The 19,149-nt window shown below is 35.8% G+C and overlaps 1 protein-coding gene across 1 annotated transcript in view; it reads left to right on the forward strand.

Moving 5' to 3' along the window:
* Positions 1–1,025: 1,025 nt before the first annotated feature.
* Positions 1,026–19,149, forward strand: part of CASD1 (CAS1 domain containing 1) — a 48,074-nt gene continuing 29,950 nt past the window's right edge. Inside the window, exons 1-5 of the mRNA XM_019729718.2 lie at positions 1,026–1,700; positions 8,686–8,782; positions 9,327–9,447; positions 16,982–17,026; positions 17,857–17,919. Of these exons, the coding sequence (XP_019585277.2) occupies positions 1,130–1,700; positions 8,686–8,782; positions 9,327–9,447; positions 16,982–17,026; positions 17,857–17,919 (897 nt within the window). The 5' untranslated portion in view covers positions 1,026–1,129. The remainder of the gene's footprint in view (positions 1,701–8,685; positions 8,783–9,326; positions 9,448–16,981; positions 17,027–17,856; positions 17,920–19,149) is intronic.

Here is a 19,149-nt window from a genome sequence, read left to right on the forward strand (position 1 = left end):
AGCAGAGTTATTTATCTGGTTTTTACAATGTCTTATTTAATTCTTCTAGCAAGCATGTGATCAACCTTGGATTAGAAGAATGACAGCTGAAATTAAGCGAGCATTTCCAGGGAACAGTGAGTGCCTAGTGTTTGTACACTTATTTAACTTTATTGCTTATTAGCATTACATCCATGACAGTGATGTATGTGATTTCATTTAAGTGACAAAATCTTTCAAGATATGGGATCTGTGGATGAAAACATAATAAAAAGAGTCCTTGGATGAAAAGAATTGAGATCACTCGATCTCTATTGTCCCTTCACATCTAACATTCTATAATTTGAAGAGAGGCCTATACACACAAGTTGGGGAATGGCTAAATGGGAAAGTTGTAAAGAATACTCGAAAACACCCCAACTAACCAATGACTCACTCTAAACAAGGCAAGGAGAAAGGGAAGCAATGTAAATAACCATTCCCACCTGGAAGGCAGCACAGGCCAGACCAAAAATTTAAATTTAAATTAAATAACAGAAGGGCGAAGGATAGATAGCAAGGGCTTAATAAAGGAGGAGTGCTGGCTTTATTGACAACTACAGAACAGAAATGATTGTCCTGAGCAAACTTTTTTATGTTTGGCACATCCACCTAGCCAATCCTTGTGTACACACAAATAGTGAGATTCTTTTCTCACCACCATTTACACTAAGTTAGGCTCATTCTGGACCTTCTACTCTGTGGTGTATCTTCGCTCACAGGAACTGGGCAAACGGAGGGCTTTAAAAAAAGTTACAAGAGAAATGGGCCCAGAAGATGAGTTAAGAGTTAAGACTGGTCTTATCCGTGGGTTGGGTGCTTGGGCTACCAGCAGTCTCAATACCTGGCAAACCTGGGGACAGCCAGGCAGACCAGACAACCTTAAGATAAACACTGGTGACGCCGGGGTGGCCTTCGCACCCTACTAAACAGGTTCAGGGCAGGGCGTAGAAAGCTCAGAAAAAGAGGAAGTGGAACTATGTGTACTTTTCTTCCGGAACTGTAGTTCTGTTGCCCCAAACTAGGCTCAGGTACCGGCCAGTAAACCAGATAAAGCCCCAAGGCTCGCTTTCGGACCAGGTTGGATCCCTAGCCCTCTCCTCACATCCCCATGTCTCTGCGGCAGCCACTGCCGCCCGCAGGCGCCCGTGACCCGGTGACTCCGGAGGGCCATGTGCGGCCCGTGACCCCGGAGCACTGGGCATCCGGACCCCCCTCGGAGGCGCAGCCTCTATTAAGGCAGGAGGCTAAAGGGGAGGAGGAGGAAGGGGAGGAGACAGGCGTCCAGGGCGCCTCTGGAACCGGCACGGCGGAGCAGCGGCGGAGGGGCTGGGGGGAGGCCGCTGAGGCCGCTGGAGCCGAGGAGGGGCAGGTGGAGGCCGGGGGCACCGCAGCGGCGGGGTCAGGTTCCCCGGCGGGAAGCGCGAGTGGCGACCGCGGGGACTGGCGGCGGCTCCTCGCCTGGCTGCGGCGGCGGCAGCCCCAGTGCTGCCCCTGTGTGGCGCCCCTTCCCCGCTCCGCCGCGCACTGTTGTCATGGAGGAACCAAGATGGCGGCTCTGGCCTACAACCTGGGCAAGCGGGAGATCAACCACTACTTCAGCGTGAGGAGCGCCAAGGTGCTGGCGCTGGTGGCCGTGCTGCTGCTCGCAGTGTGCCACCTCGCCTCCCGCCGCTACCGAGGTGAGCGGGCCCTCCCCCTGCCCCGGCTGGGGGAGGAGGCGACGCGGCGGCTGGAGGCCGCCCCCCGCGCCCAACACACGCCCACGCTCACGCGGCCGCCCGCCAGCCCGCGCGCCGTGCTCGCGGGGGAGGCGGTGCCCCCACGTGCCCCCAGGTGTCCCCAGCGGCGGGCCAGGCGCTCCCGGCCGTCTGAGCGGACCCCAGTGCGGGCCGCCACAGTCCGAGGCCCCGTGATTCTGGGCCCCCCGAGCGCCTGCGCTGGGGTCGGAGGCGACAATCCGGGCCTGGCCAGAGGGGCTGCCGGGGTCCGGGTTCCAGCGAGAGCTGGCTGGGGGGAGATGCGCCAGGCCCGGGGCTCGCGTGCAGGAGGTCGGACAGGTGGCCCTTGGGGACCAGCCCGGGACGCACGAAGGCAAAGGCCGCCCTGCAGTGGGGCACCTTCGTCAGGAGTGGGGTCGCCGATTCTGCGCCCTAGGGGTCCTGCGCCTTAGCTTTTGTTTAATCCGTCCTCTGCCCTGTAACTACAGCCGGGCCTGCTGTTGTTGGACAGCGGCAGGAGCCGCCCCATTTTCTTTTGCCACCGGGGGCTACAGCTGGCAAAAGATGCCCTTGGCCAAATGGAGGAGGTGTCACCCAGCCTTTGTGAAACGTTTGAAGGGTTCTGGTTGCACACTTTTTACAAAGTCAAGGCACTGGAGCAGATAATGTGAAAAGAAGTTAGGGGTTGACAGGAGTCGAGGTGGGCAATGAAAGCAAGTTGGAAGCAGTTTGAAAAGAGGCCTTCGCTGTGTGTTTTGAAATTGGTATAAAGGGGAAAAGGAAATATGACCTTATTTCAGAACGAATTACTCAGTAATCAAGGATATATTTACTTGTCCTTGTTGATTGATTTTTAAAAATTCTGTGTAAAAATGTCACTAGGAGAGAGAGTGACAGGCTGAGGGAAATTAATGATATCATCTTTTATTTTTGGCTCTTAGTAATATCGAAACCATTATCCGTGACTGTGAGATTAATTGGTCAAGATGTAATGTGTAATAAATTGACAGGTGGGCATTTAACGCTACTTTCATTTAACTTCACACCCACTTTGGCAAAATATCCAGTAAACGAGGTATTGGAATATGAGCTCTCTTCTCATCCCAGGAAGTCTTTCAAAGTGTAGAACATTTTGATCAATTTTGCTGCTTTGTTTTCACCAATACTTGAGGATTAAAAATCTTGTACTCTAGTGCCATACTGGATGAATAGCTCTTTATATAAACACACTAAACCGATTTAAAAAGATAAATACTCTTATGTCCTTTAGGCCTTTCTCCTCCAGCTTCCTATAGATCACAGCCATAGGGTCTAGCAGGGCACTGCTTCATCTGCAGTTGCTTTAACAGATCATATGCAAAATAAACAAGCAAGGTTGATGGCATTAGTTGGTGATTTTTAAGAAAATTTTGTAACTACTATTAATCACAAGCTAGTTTGGTATAAAAAGACAGTAATCTAACTCAATTTTGTGAAACTTCGGTGCCATATTCCTAAAGGTAAACATGTAATTTCCACCTTTTATTAGGTTGGTGCAAAAGTCATTGCGGTTTAAAAGGTTAAAAATAATTGCAAAAACTGCAATTACTTTTGCACCAACCTAATAATTATGCTTTTATCTTTTGATAAGCTTGGGTACTAATTATTATATTTAGATTATTTCATCCTTTCAAGATCTGTCATCAGCAGGGAAAGGAGAATGTCAGATGGAACCTTATGAGTCAGTGTAGCAATCTGGGGTTGTTTATAAAGCCTCCTCCAGAAGCTAGTTATCAGCTTCCCTAGGTGCTTCAGTGCCTTGAGTGTGAAGCAGTACACCTGGTGTGTGTACTTGCCCAGACTGAATGTCAAGAATTTGAGCAAGAGACTGTTTGGGAAAAATAGTCTTACTAGGAACTTTTTAGGCCATCCTTACGCTTTGGCAGTGTCAAACTGAGTCAGAGGCAAAATACACTTGATAACCATATACTTGAATCACAATATAGATCTTTAGAATAAGAAAGGATCTTCTTATATTAGATATAAAGGTTTGGGCAGTATATTAAAATCCCCAATCTGTGGATATGAATATGCCTCAAGCAAGGTATAGTGAATGCAATTTGAATACATATGTTCAGTATCTCTTGCTTTATTTACAAACCACAGAAAGTAAGAGAATTACACACAGCAGAAAACAAAGCTTGGTAAACAGGACATGCTAACATTGAACATTTATTACATGCCAGATACTGTTCTAAAGGTTTTACACACTTTAATTCATTTTGTATTTACAACAATTCTATGAGGTAGATACAATTAATTATATTCCAGCCGCTGCCCCTGCCCCATTTTTAACATGTCTGTAATCAGGATGAGTTTTTAAAACTTCGATTGCATGTCAAAGTTTAATTGATGACATTTTTCCTCCTGTTACATAAAATAGTGATGTGTTATAATTAATGCTTTTAGATTCATCAAGTTACAGTATTATTTACATTTTAAAGATGACTCATGAGAGGTTAAGTTGCCTAAGGATACAAAATTAGTCAGTGACTGAGGTAGGATGTAGAACCCAGTCAGCCTCACACCATTATTTCGTAGTCTGCCTTTCTCAGAGCGTCTCACATGGTGCTGATGTATAGAAGATGGAGTGAGAAAGCATTTTCCAGAGGGACATGTATTAAACCATTTAGAAACATTAATTCAGCCTCACAGTACCAGCCAAGAGTTTTCCTATTTTTCCAGAAAAGTGATTTTCTAAAAGTTACATGTGTAGAACTTCAAAATCTGACTATTTAGTTTTTTATTACCTATGTTTTTGGGGTTTTTTCCTTCATAAACTCCAGGCTCACAGTCTAAATATGCTTTGCCCTTTTACATATCTCACAAATACCTGATTTTCTATGCCTGCAATGTCCTTTCTCTCCTGGAAACAAAGTACAGATTTTTACTTTAAGGCCTGGTTCAAGTGTCACCACCGCAGAAGTAGAAATTAGGAATTAAGTATTTCTACGGCAATTAGTACATACTTACCATGTTGTATCATAATAATTTTTATCCTTCTCCCCCAGACAAACTGAGAGCTTCCAAGGGTATTTTATTTATCTTTAAATCATCACAGCTTAACACACAGTAGGAACTCCATATACAAGTATTGGATAGATTTTTAAAGTCCTTATTTTCTTCAGTGTTCCTCTTAGCATTTGGTTCTTTTGCTGTTAATTGAATTTCATGTCCTAATAGCATGTTCTGATCTGGAGTTTAAAAAGTAGAGTTTATTTTTTTGTGTGTTTTTTTTTGTTTTGTTTTGTTTTGTTTTGCATTATATTTCCACATAATATAGTAGAATGACATTTAAAAAGTAATTATTCTTTTAACTATATATTTTTCAAGCTTTATCAGCCTCTAATTACTGAATTACAAAATGTCCATTAATATTGTGATTACAGATTGGAAACATTTCTGTGAAAAGAGGCCAGTATCTGTCACCCTAAGGGTAGTTCCAATCTGGATATATTTTTATTTTTTAATTGACAAAGTTAACTTGCTTCAAATGCCTTAATTTTGTTGAAATCTAATTCCTTTCTATCATTAGGCATATTAAATACAAATGTTAAACATTGCATGTTTTGGAGAAAAGTAGTTCAAAGCCTCAAAAATTAAAGCAAGAAAGTAGATGTAGTTCTCTTAGGCTTTTCTTTCTTTGCTAGAAAAATCCTAATCTATATGACACTACTTGTAATGAGGCACTCCTAGCTTGTCTTAAGAGAAATGTAAATGGTGATTTTTTTCAACACAGACTAAAATATAACTTGCTGAATTTTAGGCAAACAAAATATGCTGTAGATTATATTGTAAACTGTATGATCTGGTATTTTCGTGGTTGGTAGTAAAAAACACACAGCTTTGGTAAGATAATTCAGTCTAAAGGTACAGTGTACCAGAGGTATTCTATTCAAAGGAAAATAAAAGCTATGCTTTATGTAGCACATCAGATGTTTTCTTTAGTTGTTACATTTTGTTTTTCAGCTTTTTTTCCTCCTGTTTGTCTTTTTACTTATTTTGCTTGCTTTTTAGTATCTCTCTATTATAGAAAAATCATGCATAAACACCTAAAACTAGATTGACAAACCAGAATGCTTATGCTTAAGATAACAGAATGAAGAGGAAGACAGCCATTCATCTAGATAATCTTAGTATTGGAGATAGCTGAAGTAAATTCTATCCCTTTAGTTACTGTGTGTGTGTGTGTGTGTGTGTGTGTGTGTGTGTGTGTGGTGTGTTTTCATGGCTTGATTTATCTGAGCACTTGGCAGCGTTCATCTCACGTTGGTTGTATTAAAGTAGCTATCAAAATTATATGAGGCAATTGAATGTAATGACTGGAGATTTTCTTCTGTTTGGGGTTTTTCTGGGTAAATTTTGAAAGTAAAATATGTGCCTGCATATTGTTAGTATACATAATAAAAATGTGGCATATTCACTTATTTTAACATCTAGATTTACATTTAGTGATTTGATCCAAAATATATTTCTTTCCCAGAAAAAGAAAACTTCTTTTAGAATTTGGAATTTTGTGTAGTTTTCTTTTCTGGATTAGGTTAACTTATTTTTAATCAGATTATAATAGTATTTATTATTACTACTATTTTTATGACAAATACAAATATAAAAAAGCCAATCTCTTCTCGTATTTTCAGTTGTCTAGTTAGCAATTCTTTTACTTTTCTAATGATTCTTTATATGAGATTCTGTCTATTAAAATAGTTAGTGGTTTGTCTTCTAATAGGACCTTAACTAATATACAGAGACTATTAAATTCAGATAAGGGATTATTAAAAAAAAAAACAACCTTTGCATCATAAAATATTTTAAGAAGAATCATCGTCAACAAGCATTCATGAGCAAATTAAGAATTTCTTCCCTGGAAAGACTAGTAGTCTCAAAATACGTCCTGTGTTTACAGTGTTTTTTTGCTTAGTAAGAACTTCAGATGTTTTGCTACAGGTTTTTTTTTTTTCAATATGGGCTCATCAGATTAGAGCTGTTTTCCACGAGCTGAACTACTGAAAAATAGTTTGTGAGTAGTAGTATTGAGAAGGAAACAAAGAACTTTGCATTTTTAAATACATTTTCTGGTGGAGAAAAGACTGATTATTTTAAGATGTTGGCATGGTATGTCCATTTCCAGAAAATCATATTGAGAACCCATATAGATGATTAATAAAGAATATAACCTCACATACTGAAGATTGATCAAGATGTGTTTCTATTTAGGCTTCTATTAAAAAACAAAACACAAATAACTTTTGTTTAAAAAGGGAGGAAGAAAGAAAAGAAGAAAAGGAAGAACAAAGACTACCTAGTTATTTGCAACTTCTTATAACTTTTTTAGAATATAAATGTATTACTAATTGTTATGCTCCTGTAGTTATTCTTTCTTACTCCTTGATTATTTATGTAGCTTAATTTTGTTTTTTAGAACTGGAACTAGTTTTTAATAATTAGAAAGAATTAAGAACTGATTATTTATAGTTTCCTTAGAGAGATGTTATTAAAAATTCTTTGAAATACAAAAAGCTTGCATAGGCTACATATATAATCGCAAAAATTTAATTGATATTCTGCTTTCCTTATCAGTTCTCCACCAACACAGTAATACAGTATTTGTACTTTTCTGTTCTAGTTTAGAATTTATGACACTGAAGTACCATTTTCACTATTTATACATAACTGTTTTGCTTGTATCTGTATCACCTTTGATATGTATGTTGGCCAGATAAATAGATAACTGGATTGAGAAAAGAGATGTGTTCTACTTTAAATATCTTCAGGTCTCCCCTATCCCCACTCTGAATGGTTCAGTACAATATTTGTTCTGTAATATTTCTCTTACCAGATTCCCTGTCCTGACTTTAACAATTTTAAAACAAATAGAGTGTGCTGTTGACTGTTAATAAAGAACTTGAGAATAAATTAAATAATACATATATTATAACCCCATGGTTAATCTAAACATCTCATTTATCCCTCACCATTTGACATATTTGAACTTTTTAAAGAACTCCAACACCCTCTTTAACTTCACTCATTTAAGCAAATGTACAGAAAATGGCCAAAGGAAGAACGGTGACCACCTGTCCCAGTTTACACAGAACTGGCATGTTTCCCAAATGTGGGACTTTCTGTGTAAACCTGTGACAGCCCCAGCCAAACTGGGAGCTGTTGGTTGGCCATCCTAAAAGAAGGCAAGAGCTGTCAAGGGAAGTAGAGAGGCTGAATATTAATAACTGAAATCTACAGTTTATTACTGATACTGACCATGTGTATCTTCGGCCACTTTGCGGCTGACAGTTTTAAGTCTTATCTTTGCAAGACTGTAAAAGGATGCAATTTTATTAAGCTTTTTAAGAGGGTCTCTCGAATAAGTCTTTTTCTCTATTCACACATTTATAGAATAGAGATGACATACTTCCTCTTAGGGTAGTTGTGAAAATCAAGGAGTAAGCATAGAAAATACTTCAATATTAACTAGGTTTCCAGACACGCTAAAACACTATGTATTGGAATAGTTGAATTCATTTCCAAAGTTTTCTCTTTTATCTCTTAAAGTTTTCTTTCCCAACTAGAAGTAGGAATGATAAACAGATATAAAGGCTAGTTTGAGATTGAGATGATGTCCCCAGAAAAAAACCCTAAAACAGAAGGAATGGCCAGAGCAGTGAATGTACCATTTAGGAGTTAGGAGCCTCTTCTAGGGTGAGGGAACTGTCATTAGTGGCTATTATCTTCCTGAATAGTAATGAAGTGATATTTATAGAGTTTCTCATGGATGAGTAATATGCACCTAACAGGTATAGCGCAGGATTGAAAACTTTGTTGTCTCACAGAGTTTACATGGGATCAGATAACCAACATATGAAAATTTAACTATTGTTTACAACACTGTTGTGTTTAACTGTTATAGGCAATGATTCATGTGAATACCTTCTATCAAGTGGCAGATTCCTTGGAGAGAAAGTTTGGCAACCTCATAGTTGTATGATGCATAAATACAAAATCAGGTGAGCTTTCTTCATTGTGTTGTTTGTTTTTTCTAGGATGGATTGTAATATCTAGTGGAGAGGGCTTGATGAAGCAAAGAAAGTGCTGTATGGTACTTCTTTATATGATTGTAGAGAATTGGTGAAGGAGGGTGGGGTAAAAGTGAATCCAAAGTATGATTGATGCCAAAAACATTAGGGAAAGAGCTTTGGCCAAGCTGCTTTCTCTCCGGTGAGATATAAGCACGCGAAAGACAGTATTGCCCTTGAGTGAAAGACTCCTGCTGTGGGTCTTGGAGAGCTACCTCATGGACTAATTCTGAAATAATGGCTATAAAGCAAATATGGTTAGAGTACATCTTAAACACTTAATAAATGGGGGCTCTTCTTATTGAGAGTTTGTTGATCATATAGGGACTGGTAGGTTAAACAAATATGACCACCTGTTTTTAAAGCAGTGTAACTATGTATAACAATGCTGTACTAATTTCTTCACAAACTATGTCGTTGAAATGTCAATGTACTGATTTTATTTATTTTAATTAATGTTTCTCTGTGATTTCAGTGAGGCAAAGAACTGCCTTGTGGATAAACACATTGCATTTATTGGAGATTCCAGGATCCGTCAATTGTTTTATTCTTTTGTAAAACTAATTAATCCTCAATTCAAAGAAGAAGGAAATAAGGTAAAACATGTCTATTTTCGTCATGAGGGTATTGTTTTAAAAATTAACTGACTGAATATTGTTAGGAGGAATGTGCCTCTTCACATTAAGACAAGAAACTATGAAAAGTTTTACTCTGGTTTTGAGAAAAGTGGAGGGAAAAAAGGGATGATTTGCGATAATGGGGAACATAAAAACAAGATGTGGGGAAAAGTATTGACTGGCAAGCCTTTTATTAACTTAAATTTTTAGTTTTCAGAAATAATAAATTATTTCCATGGAAAATCTTCTAAAAATTCCCTAGAAAGAAAATAAAGAGAAAGTATTCCTTATCCTCCTTTCAATATTTGCCATATTTGTTTTCAGTCTCTTTTTTTAAAAATATATTTGTAATGTTTTAGCATGTACAATGTAATGTCTTGCTTCTTTCCCTATCACTTATCATAATTCACCATATTATTTTTTTAATTTTTTTTATTGGGGAATATTGGGGAACAGTGTGTTTTTTCCAGGGCCCATCAGCTCCAAGTCGTTGTCCTTCAATCTAGTTGTGGAGGGCGCAGCTCAGCTCCAAGTCCAGTTGCCTTGTTTTCAACTTTAGTTGCAGGGGTTGCAGCCCACCATCCCATGCGGGAATTGAACCAGCAACCCTGTTGTTCACAGCTCGTGCTCTAACCAACTGAGTCATCCGGCTGCCCCTCCGGCAGCTCAGCAGCAGCTTGTTGTCTTCAATCTAGTTGTGGAGGGCGCAGCTCACTGTCCCATGTGGGAATCGAGCTGGCAACCCTGTTGTTCAGAACTAACCAACTGAGCCATTGGCCGTCCCATCACCATATTATTATATAATCAACATATGGATCTTCATTAATGGCAGCATATTGAATGGATATAATGTAATTTTATATAACTTTCCCTTTTCTCAACTTTTGGTATTTTTCTAATTTTTTTTATTTTGCAGTTTAAAAGAGGACGTTTTTATTTACATTTTTGTGTGAAAACTTTGCTTTTTCAATTTATACTGTAATCAAGGTACATCAGGGCCTAAATTTCTTCAGCATTATTGGTACTGGGCAGTCAAGCTATATAGTTAAAACAATGTAACAACAAATATATGCTCTTTTTACAGACAAGTTCTTACTTTAAAAATATATCTTCTAGATAAGCATTCTTCTAGGAGAATAAACAAAACTATATGTTATATAATATGTGCAAAAACTAAAAATATATATATAAAAAATATATCTTTGAAAACGTTAACAAGCATGAACATATCTCCATGTTTGTTAAAAATTATTTTTTGTGTGAATTATCTCATCATATCCTCCTGTTTATCCATTTTTTAAGTGATCCAAGGTGCTAATCCCTGTCTTCAATTGCATATGATTGGGAGTGAGAAATGGCAAGGAGAGAAAAGTGAAGTACAAGAAAGTTCAGAATTGTAGGGGAAATAGCTCATGAATTTGTGATTAAAATCTGCCTGTCTACATCAGCTTGCTGTGGTGAGGAGCTGGAAAATTAGGGATTTCACAACTAAGTACCTAGGCACATAGTGAAGATGATGGTAGTGGAGACTAAATTCTTAGGAACTATACTTTGCAAGAAGAGTCCTTAGGCTATTAGATGTTTTGTCTATTGGAAAAGGCTACTATTGATTTTAAAGCTGAATAATGGAAAATAATACAGTCAACTTTTCATTTTATTTGGTGTCTACAAATGTAGTTTCTGTTTGTATTTATACACAAAATTATACAGACGAGTTGGAACTATTTAATGATATTATTACAGTTCAAAGAAAAAAACTTGAGTAAACTTTTAAAAAGTCGATTTCTGATTTCAAAGAAACAGTTTTAATATTTCTAGACTTAGAATAATGTGACTTCCTGAAAATTGGAATAATGGATTTGGCAACAGTTAGTTGAAAAAGGTATAATGGTTTAGTCTACAGCCAAAAGTAGGTACAGTATGGTACATTGCTTCTGAGGCCTACTTATAACACCTAGGTTTCCTTTTTTTTATTCTACAGGTGCACATTTATCCCACAATTATCAAATAAGATACATTTAAATTTATATGCATTTAAAAAAGAAACAAAGACAGTTTGTCTCACTCACTTATTTAGCCTTGGATGGGTGGAACAGGAATATTGAAATAATTCTTTGAATTTGTTTCTTTTCTGTATTGAGGCAATCTTTTTTAAAAAAAGAAGCTTTAGAGTAGGACTTTTTTCAAACTATGATTTGTGGAAGACTAATTCTGTGAGAAGCTCTGGTCAAGTAAGTTTGGGCAGAGCTGGATATCATATCCCCTTAGATGGTTTTAATTTAGGCTAGGATATTAAAAACTTGAGAAGTCTTGCAGCAAAGAAACCTGTTTGTTTTGATTCCAGCTGGAGGGCAAACTAGACACTCTGGGGGCCCCTTCTACCTCAAACCAACTGAATCCTAGATTTAAAAAAAAATACTTATTGGTGTATTTCTAGAACTTAAGGAAATGGGAAACACTCCCCGAAAACGAACAAACTGTGAGGCAAAACCAGAGATGGGAACAATAGCAGTAGGCATGCAGTAGAGATTCAGGTTGCCCTGAAGACAGGTGCCAATAACGGTAATGCCCTATATGTAGAAAACTAGGTGTTGGACCAGCACATTTCTTAGTAGTAATATTGGAAGCCAGGACATAGTAAAATAATAGCTTTAACATTCTGGAAAAAGTAAATTTCAACCTAGAATTGTATACTTAGCATAGAAATTTCTCTATTCTTGAAATATAGGACATTTTCAGATAAACAAAAACTGGAAGGGTTTATTGCCAGATAGACTTATACTAAAGGATTTTTCTAAAGGATAAACTTCAGGAAGGAGGGATATAAGTCAGAAAAAAATTATCTGAAATATAAGAAGGAATGGTTACAGAAAATAGTAAACGTGTCTGTAAATCTAAACAAATAGTGCCTGTCTAAATAATTTTTTTTATACTTCATAAAAAGAATATACTAAAGAACCGGCAAATAATAACATAAGTCAGAGGGAAATGATCATAGTTAAAATATTCCAATATCCTCTTTACTCTTGAAGGTATTATTTTATACCGTAAAACATAAGTTAAAGATGCCTAGTAAAACTTCAAGGGCAAGGATTAAAAGGATAGAATTAGGAATTATAAATTCCAAACCTGAAGAAGAAAAAAATGAAACAAAACTAAACTCATCTAATGCCAAATGTGTTTTATACATACAAACACACATACATACCCATACGTACACATGCACACACATATATAGAAAGCCATTTACATGTACATGTAAGAATTGGTGTTTACATGCATGTATGAAAAATCTGCATATGTGAAGGAGCTAGAAATCAAAAGGTAATATAGTGGAAACATAATCAAAATAAGTGCAAGTAGTCTAAACTTGTCAGCTAAACACAGACTATCAGATTGATTTTAAAAGAACATTCTGCTACTTAAAAAGATAACTTAAAGTAAATTTTAAGGCATAAAGTCTTATCAGGGATACAGATACTTTTTAATGTTGAAAAGTTCAAATCACTAAGATTTTAAACTTATAGGTATTTAATAAATTAGCCTTAAAATACATACAGCAAAAACTAATATGAACATAGTGAGAAGTTGACAAGTTCTCCATCATAGTGGAGAACTGTGCACTGCTCATGCAATTAATGATAGGATAAGGAAATCAAATTACTAAACACATAGTAGACTATTAACATACTGATTTTACAAACTTATAGCTCAATACTTAATACACTAAAAATTGAGAGGATATGTATTTTCAAAGCACGCATGGAACGTTTTTTGACCATATATTGGGCCATTAGGCAAGTTCTGAAAATATCAGAGAATTGGTATCCTTGTTTCTCTATTAGGTAAGTTCCTTTATATTCTAATTTAACCTGATAAAAATTCTAGCAGCCTACAGTAAATGTTCTTCATGGTGAAATGTTAGACACATTTTCATTAAAGTCAGGAAGAAAACAAAAATTTTCATATTTTCTGTTTCTATTCAACATTGTATTAGAGGTCCTTAGCCAAAGAAAGTTAATTTAGAGATGTAAGGATTGCAAAGAAGTAAACTCAGAATTTCATATGATATAATTATCCATATAGAAAACCCCAAAGAATCTATAGAAAATTTACTAGATGTAATACAAATTTTAATAGCTGGTTATAAGATGAACACACAAAAATTCATTATAGTAACTCAATAAATCTGTTAAAATTAGTCTCATAACAACATCCCAGGAATATGGAGTTTAAAAAACACTATTTAAAATATACTGTATGCAACAGTAACAAAAACAATATAATATATAGTAATAAAAGTAGCAAATATGGAAGATCTATATGCAGAAAAAAATCATAAAATTTTTTCAAAGGTAATTTAAAATATATTAATAATTAAATGGAGGATATATACTATATTCTGGAATGGGAAGACTCAGTATTGTAAAGATGTTAGTTATTTCCAAATTGATCTATAGGTTCAATATAATTAGCATAAAATCCTAATATAGTTTGTTGTGGAACTTTACTGGTTGATTCTGAATTTTATATATAAGAGCAGTGGACCAAGAATAACCATGACAGATCTGAAGAACCAGGTGGAAAGGACTTTTTCCTCAATATCAAGACTTATTTTAACTCTGTATTAATTAAGACAGTGTGGTATTGGTAGAGCTAAATGAAGAAACCAGAACAGAATATAGAACTCTAAAATAGACACATGCATGTACAAAGACTTCATAAGTAATAGATATGTCACTGAAGATCCCTGGGGAAAGGAAGGTCTAGTCAATTAATGATGGTGAGGCAACTGGTTATGTATATGGAAAAAAGTGAAATTGGACCCCTACCTTATACCACCAAGTAAAATCATTTCTAGATGAATTTAGACTTAAATGTGGAAGCCAAAACTTTGAAACCTTTAGAAAACAAATGTAGGAGAATATCTTCATTACTTCAAGTATGGAAAAGTTTCTTACATAAGAAACAAAAAATACCATAAAATAAAAAATAAATTTATGTATTTAAGATTAAGAGTATCTGCTCATCAAAAGATACCTTAAAGCAAAAAGACTAGCTATAAAATGGAAGAAGATATTTGTAACATATACCCAGGAGATAAAAGGAACTACAAATTAATAAAAATGATGACCCAACAGAAAACAGGAAAGGCATGACCAGGTATTTCACAGAAGAGGAAACATAAATCCTGGTGTAAATATGAACGATATTTAATCTCATTAGTAATTAGGGAAATCTAACCTTATTAGTAATTAGCAAATTAAGACCATACCTACTTGACTGACAGAAATTAAAACTTGACAATGGCAAAAATATGAAGTCTGACAGGATGTATTAGAGAGACTGTGTCTCATAAACTGTTAATGAGTATTAATTGTTACAAACTCTTCAGAAGATAATTTGCATTATCATGTCAGGGTGAACATTTGTGTAGATAACCTTTAGAACTATTTGGAGAAACTCTTACACATATATTAAGAGACATATCCAAGAAGGTAACTACATATCAGTGCTGTTTATAATCTAGATTTGGAGCATTGTATCAAATGACCTAGACTCAACAAAAATAGTAAATATAATATTTAATGATACTGATATAACAAATTGACATATATATAAATTTGATATGTATACATTAAAAAGTCAGGGAATGTTCTAGATTAAATGAGACTAAAGAGACATAACAATTAAATGCAATGCCTGATTTTAGTTGAATTCTAGATTAAAATATAAGAACTATAGAGAAGACATCAGGAAATTAGGGAAATCTGAACATGGGCTGTATATTAGATTAGATAATATTTTATCACTGTCAAATTTCTTAGGCGGGATTCTACTATTACAGTATGTAAGAGAATGTCCATGTTCTTAGGAGATATATGCTTAAGAATTTAGTGAAGAAATGTTATATCTGCAATTTACTTTCATATGGTTCAGCAAAAGGGTGTTTGAGTGGTCATTATAATTTCTTCAACTTTACAAACTTTGCTGTAAGTTTGAAATTTTTCAAAATTAAAAGTTGGAAAGAAAGTTAACTAAACAATATATTATTTGAGGATGCATATACATGTGATAAAACTATATAATAAAAAATATATAAACAAAATTCAAAATAGTAGTTTCCTTTAGGTAAAGCAAGGAATTAAGAGAGGGAGAGGTCCACATAGGACATTCATTGTGTTGGTAATGCGCTGACGTGTGCCATGGATTCATGAGTTGTAATATATTTTTACTGTGCTTTGTGACTTACATATATGTGGCGTATTCTTTTGTATATATCAAATGTCCCATTAAAATAATAAAGGAAAAGAAGAAAGAGGTTGAATCAACTGAGCTATGCAAAAACTAGGAAAAAGGAAATTCATCACATATTATTCCTTTGAGGAAGAATTTTAACAAAGTTGGGATGGGGTAGGAAGAGAACACTTGTGTGATTTTGTCTGACCCAGTATTTCCCAGACTTATTTCACCAAGGATAGTCTTTTCATATAACATGCCATTGAATTAGTGGTCCCAAGAGCCCTTTCAGGAAATGATACTTAAGCATCATTTAAAAAGTTAGGTTGTTGGTAAAAGCAAATTTCACAGAGATACAAAAATAAATATTGTATGTCTAGTTAAATTAATGAAAACATTTCAACCTTGGCTTTAGAAACAGAATTAGCTTCTTATTGACAACTTCCGTCCCTACCCTACTCTGGGTTTTTAACTCTGAAAGAATTTCTGTTCTTTATATGGAACCCTTGGTACAAGGACTTGTCTCCAGATTTTAATTTTTTCTCCAACTGGACTGTTGATCTATAATAGTCAAAGTGAAACCTATAATAACCTAGAGTCATATACGTCTATTCCTGTTCAGACAGGACCTATACCCTTATATTGGTGAGAATGGATTAGATATTGCCGCAGCAACAAAGCACTCTAGAATCTTAGCAAAACAGAAGTTCATTTGCTCCACACAGTCATTCAGGGATTCCTGCTATTGGAAATTTCTACCATTTTCTAGTCGTACCATTGGAACATTTCATCCTTCAGTCTCTGCACCAGGTTAAATCAGAGACTAGAGGATTGCCTCGGGAAATTCAGCCCGGAAGTGACCCACATGACACCTAGCCATTATGTCAGCCAGAACTAGTCATGTTGTCCTGCCTGCCTAATGGGAATGAACTCAGGAAATGTAGTGGAGCAATCCATCTCTGCCATACATAATACTGGGACTAAATTAAAATTATGGCAATCTTGGCAAAAAGATAATTTATATAGTTCACATATCTGCTTGTTTGTAATTGAGGTTTTATCTTTGAGCTACACCTTAGATGTTGAAAATCACATATAAACAATTTCACTAGTGTCATTTTCTGATATTCTACGCAGGTCTTTTCCCCTTCAAGTTGAATATAGATAATTGAGATATGATGCATAAATAAACCAACAAAAGCAGCTAAAGGAAGAATTATTTACGTAAAATGTATTCATTAATATTTCTTTGTTGTCTCCTTTTTTATGGCAGCATGAAAACATTCCTTTTGAAGACAAGATTGCTTCAGTTAAAGTGGTAAGTTCATATAAAATAAGAAGCGAAATGTTATAATGTCGAAACTATATTTATTGGCTAATAATTTATTTGCAGATCGGCTAATGCTTTGTACATGCTAAATATATTTCAGTGTATTGATAGTGGATAAGAATAGTAAAATAATTGAATAAATGTTTGTGTACACCATTTTGTGGAATAAAACAGAAAATTTGGTCTCGACTTTTATCCAGGAAAAAATAATCCTGTACATTAATTTGAAACCAGTATGTGTTCAGGATTAATGTCCATAAAAGAATATATGTGAATTTTCTGAATTCCCAGTCAACAGTGACTTCTCCTAGATATTGCGAATACAGTGGGAATCAAGACAAAAATATCCCACCCCTAATGGAGCTTGCAAGTCATTCTAGTTTTCTACATACAAATAAATGCATGTGTGGTAAGGATGGCAAAAAGGAATGGAGCATTAGGAAGCTCCAGATCAAGAAACTAAAAGTAGATTTCCTCATTGAGGAAATGATGTTTTAATTGAAGCCTCAGAGATTAGTAAGAGCAGTGGAAGAGTTTATGAACATTTTTGGTAGAAGGAAGAGTATGTGCAAAGTGCTGGAGAAAAAGGAGCACGTAGAACATTCCCGGAGCTACAGGAGAACCCAAAGGGTACTTAGAGCAAGGGGGGAGGTGGCAGGAGAAAAGGCAGAATGTCTTGCCAAATTGAGATGGTAGATGATGATGTTATAGACAGGTGGTGTTTTACTTTTAAGTACAGTAAGATATATATTAATGTTTACTTTGAAAGGTAGGTTTAACAGTTTCTTTGACTTTTTCTTTTCTTACATTTCTCTTAGGATTTTCTGTGGCATCCAGAAGTTAATGGTTCTATGAAACAGTGTATCAAGGTGTGGACTGAGGTCTGTATTTGAAAATATAGGACTTTCTGGTTTTATGCAACCAAATTGTAGAAGCTCTTCAACATCCATTGTTTTTCTCCCCTTCCTCACCTGTCCCACTTCTGTATTTCATACCTTTTTGATAGCAACTAAGCTGTGCTGAATTGATTCTATCACTTTACTGAGAAGTGAAAGTATTCTGATCCAGTATCTCTGCTATCACCCTTCTAACCCTAAGGCGATTGTGCTTATCCCACACTTTCCAGACTTAAAATTTTCTGTTACTGCTGTAGCTCAGTTAATTCAAGCCCAAGTAATCTTTCTAGCACAACACACATTCTCTTGAGCGTTTTGTCACTTTGTGCTTGACACTCATGCCCAGCTACTTAAGGAAACTTTTTTTTAATAGCCTGTTTTCTTTCCCTTTTATCATTATATTTGTGACCCAAAAGTTGAGACTGGTATGTTTTGGCTCATAACGTTCAGAGATAAATCACATATAAAGGCAAGCATGCTATTAAGATCAGAAAACCCCTAAGTTTCCACAAGACCACTTTAGAATTTCCGTGGTAGTCTCCATAGTGCCTCATCTGTCCTTTAATTAAATGTGTATTGTTTTCCAGAAGGATTTACATTTGGGATGGATAAGACAATATTCAATTCTTTTGACCTTGTTTTGCTTGATTACTTGTGCTACAGTGGTATTTTTCTTTGCATCTTTTTACAGTAAATGTTTAGTACTGCAACCACTTCATACACCAAATAAGCTTTTGTAAGATCTGGTGGGAACCTGGTCAACATTTCTAACTTTGTTTCCTTTAGAAAATTTATTTAAGTTTTCAAAGAAAATAGACATACAATTTCTAGAACTCAATTTTCTGGTAAATTGGAGTCTTACATAATTGTGTTTTGTTTTTTATTTATATATTTTTAAATGTCTGGAAATATACACTAATGTTATATGTACTTTCAAGTAATTTAAACATAGGTTTTGTATTTGTGCTAGACCTGAATTTATATCCATTCATGTAGTAGAAATTGATAAACATCAGTACAGTATAATTTATAAGTCCTGCAAGTTTAAAGAAAACCTTTGTTATTTACTACCTTGGAGATATGTTTTATATCCAGGTTTTCAGTTCTTATAATTTGCTGAGCTAGTTTTTGGAGCATTAGATTCTGTTGTAAAACTCCTTAAGGTTATTGGGAGAAAGGAAAGATTTAACTTATTTAGGTAGATGGTCATGTAAT

Source organism: Rhinolophus sinicus, linkage group LG09, assembly GCF_036562045.2.
Source record: "Rhinolophus sinicus isolate RSC01 linkage group LG09, ASM3656204v1, whole genome shotgun sequence".
Lineage (NCBI taxonomy): Eukaryota > Metazoa > Chordata > Mammalia > Chiroptera > Rhinolophidae > Rhinolophus > Rhinolophus sinicus.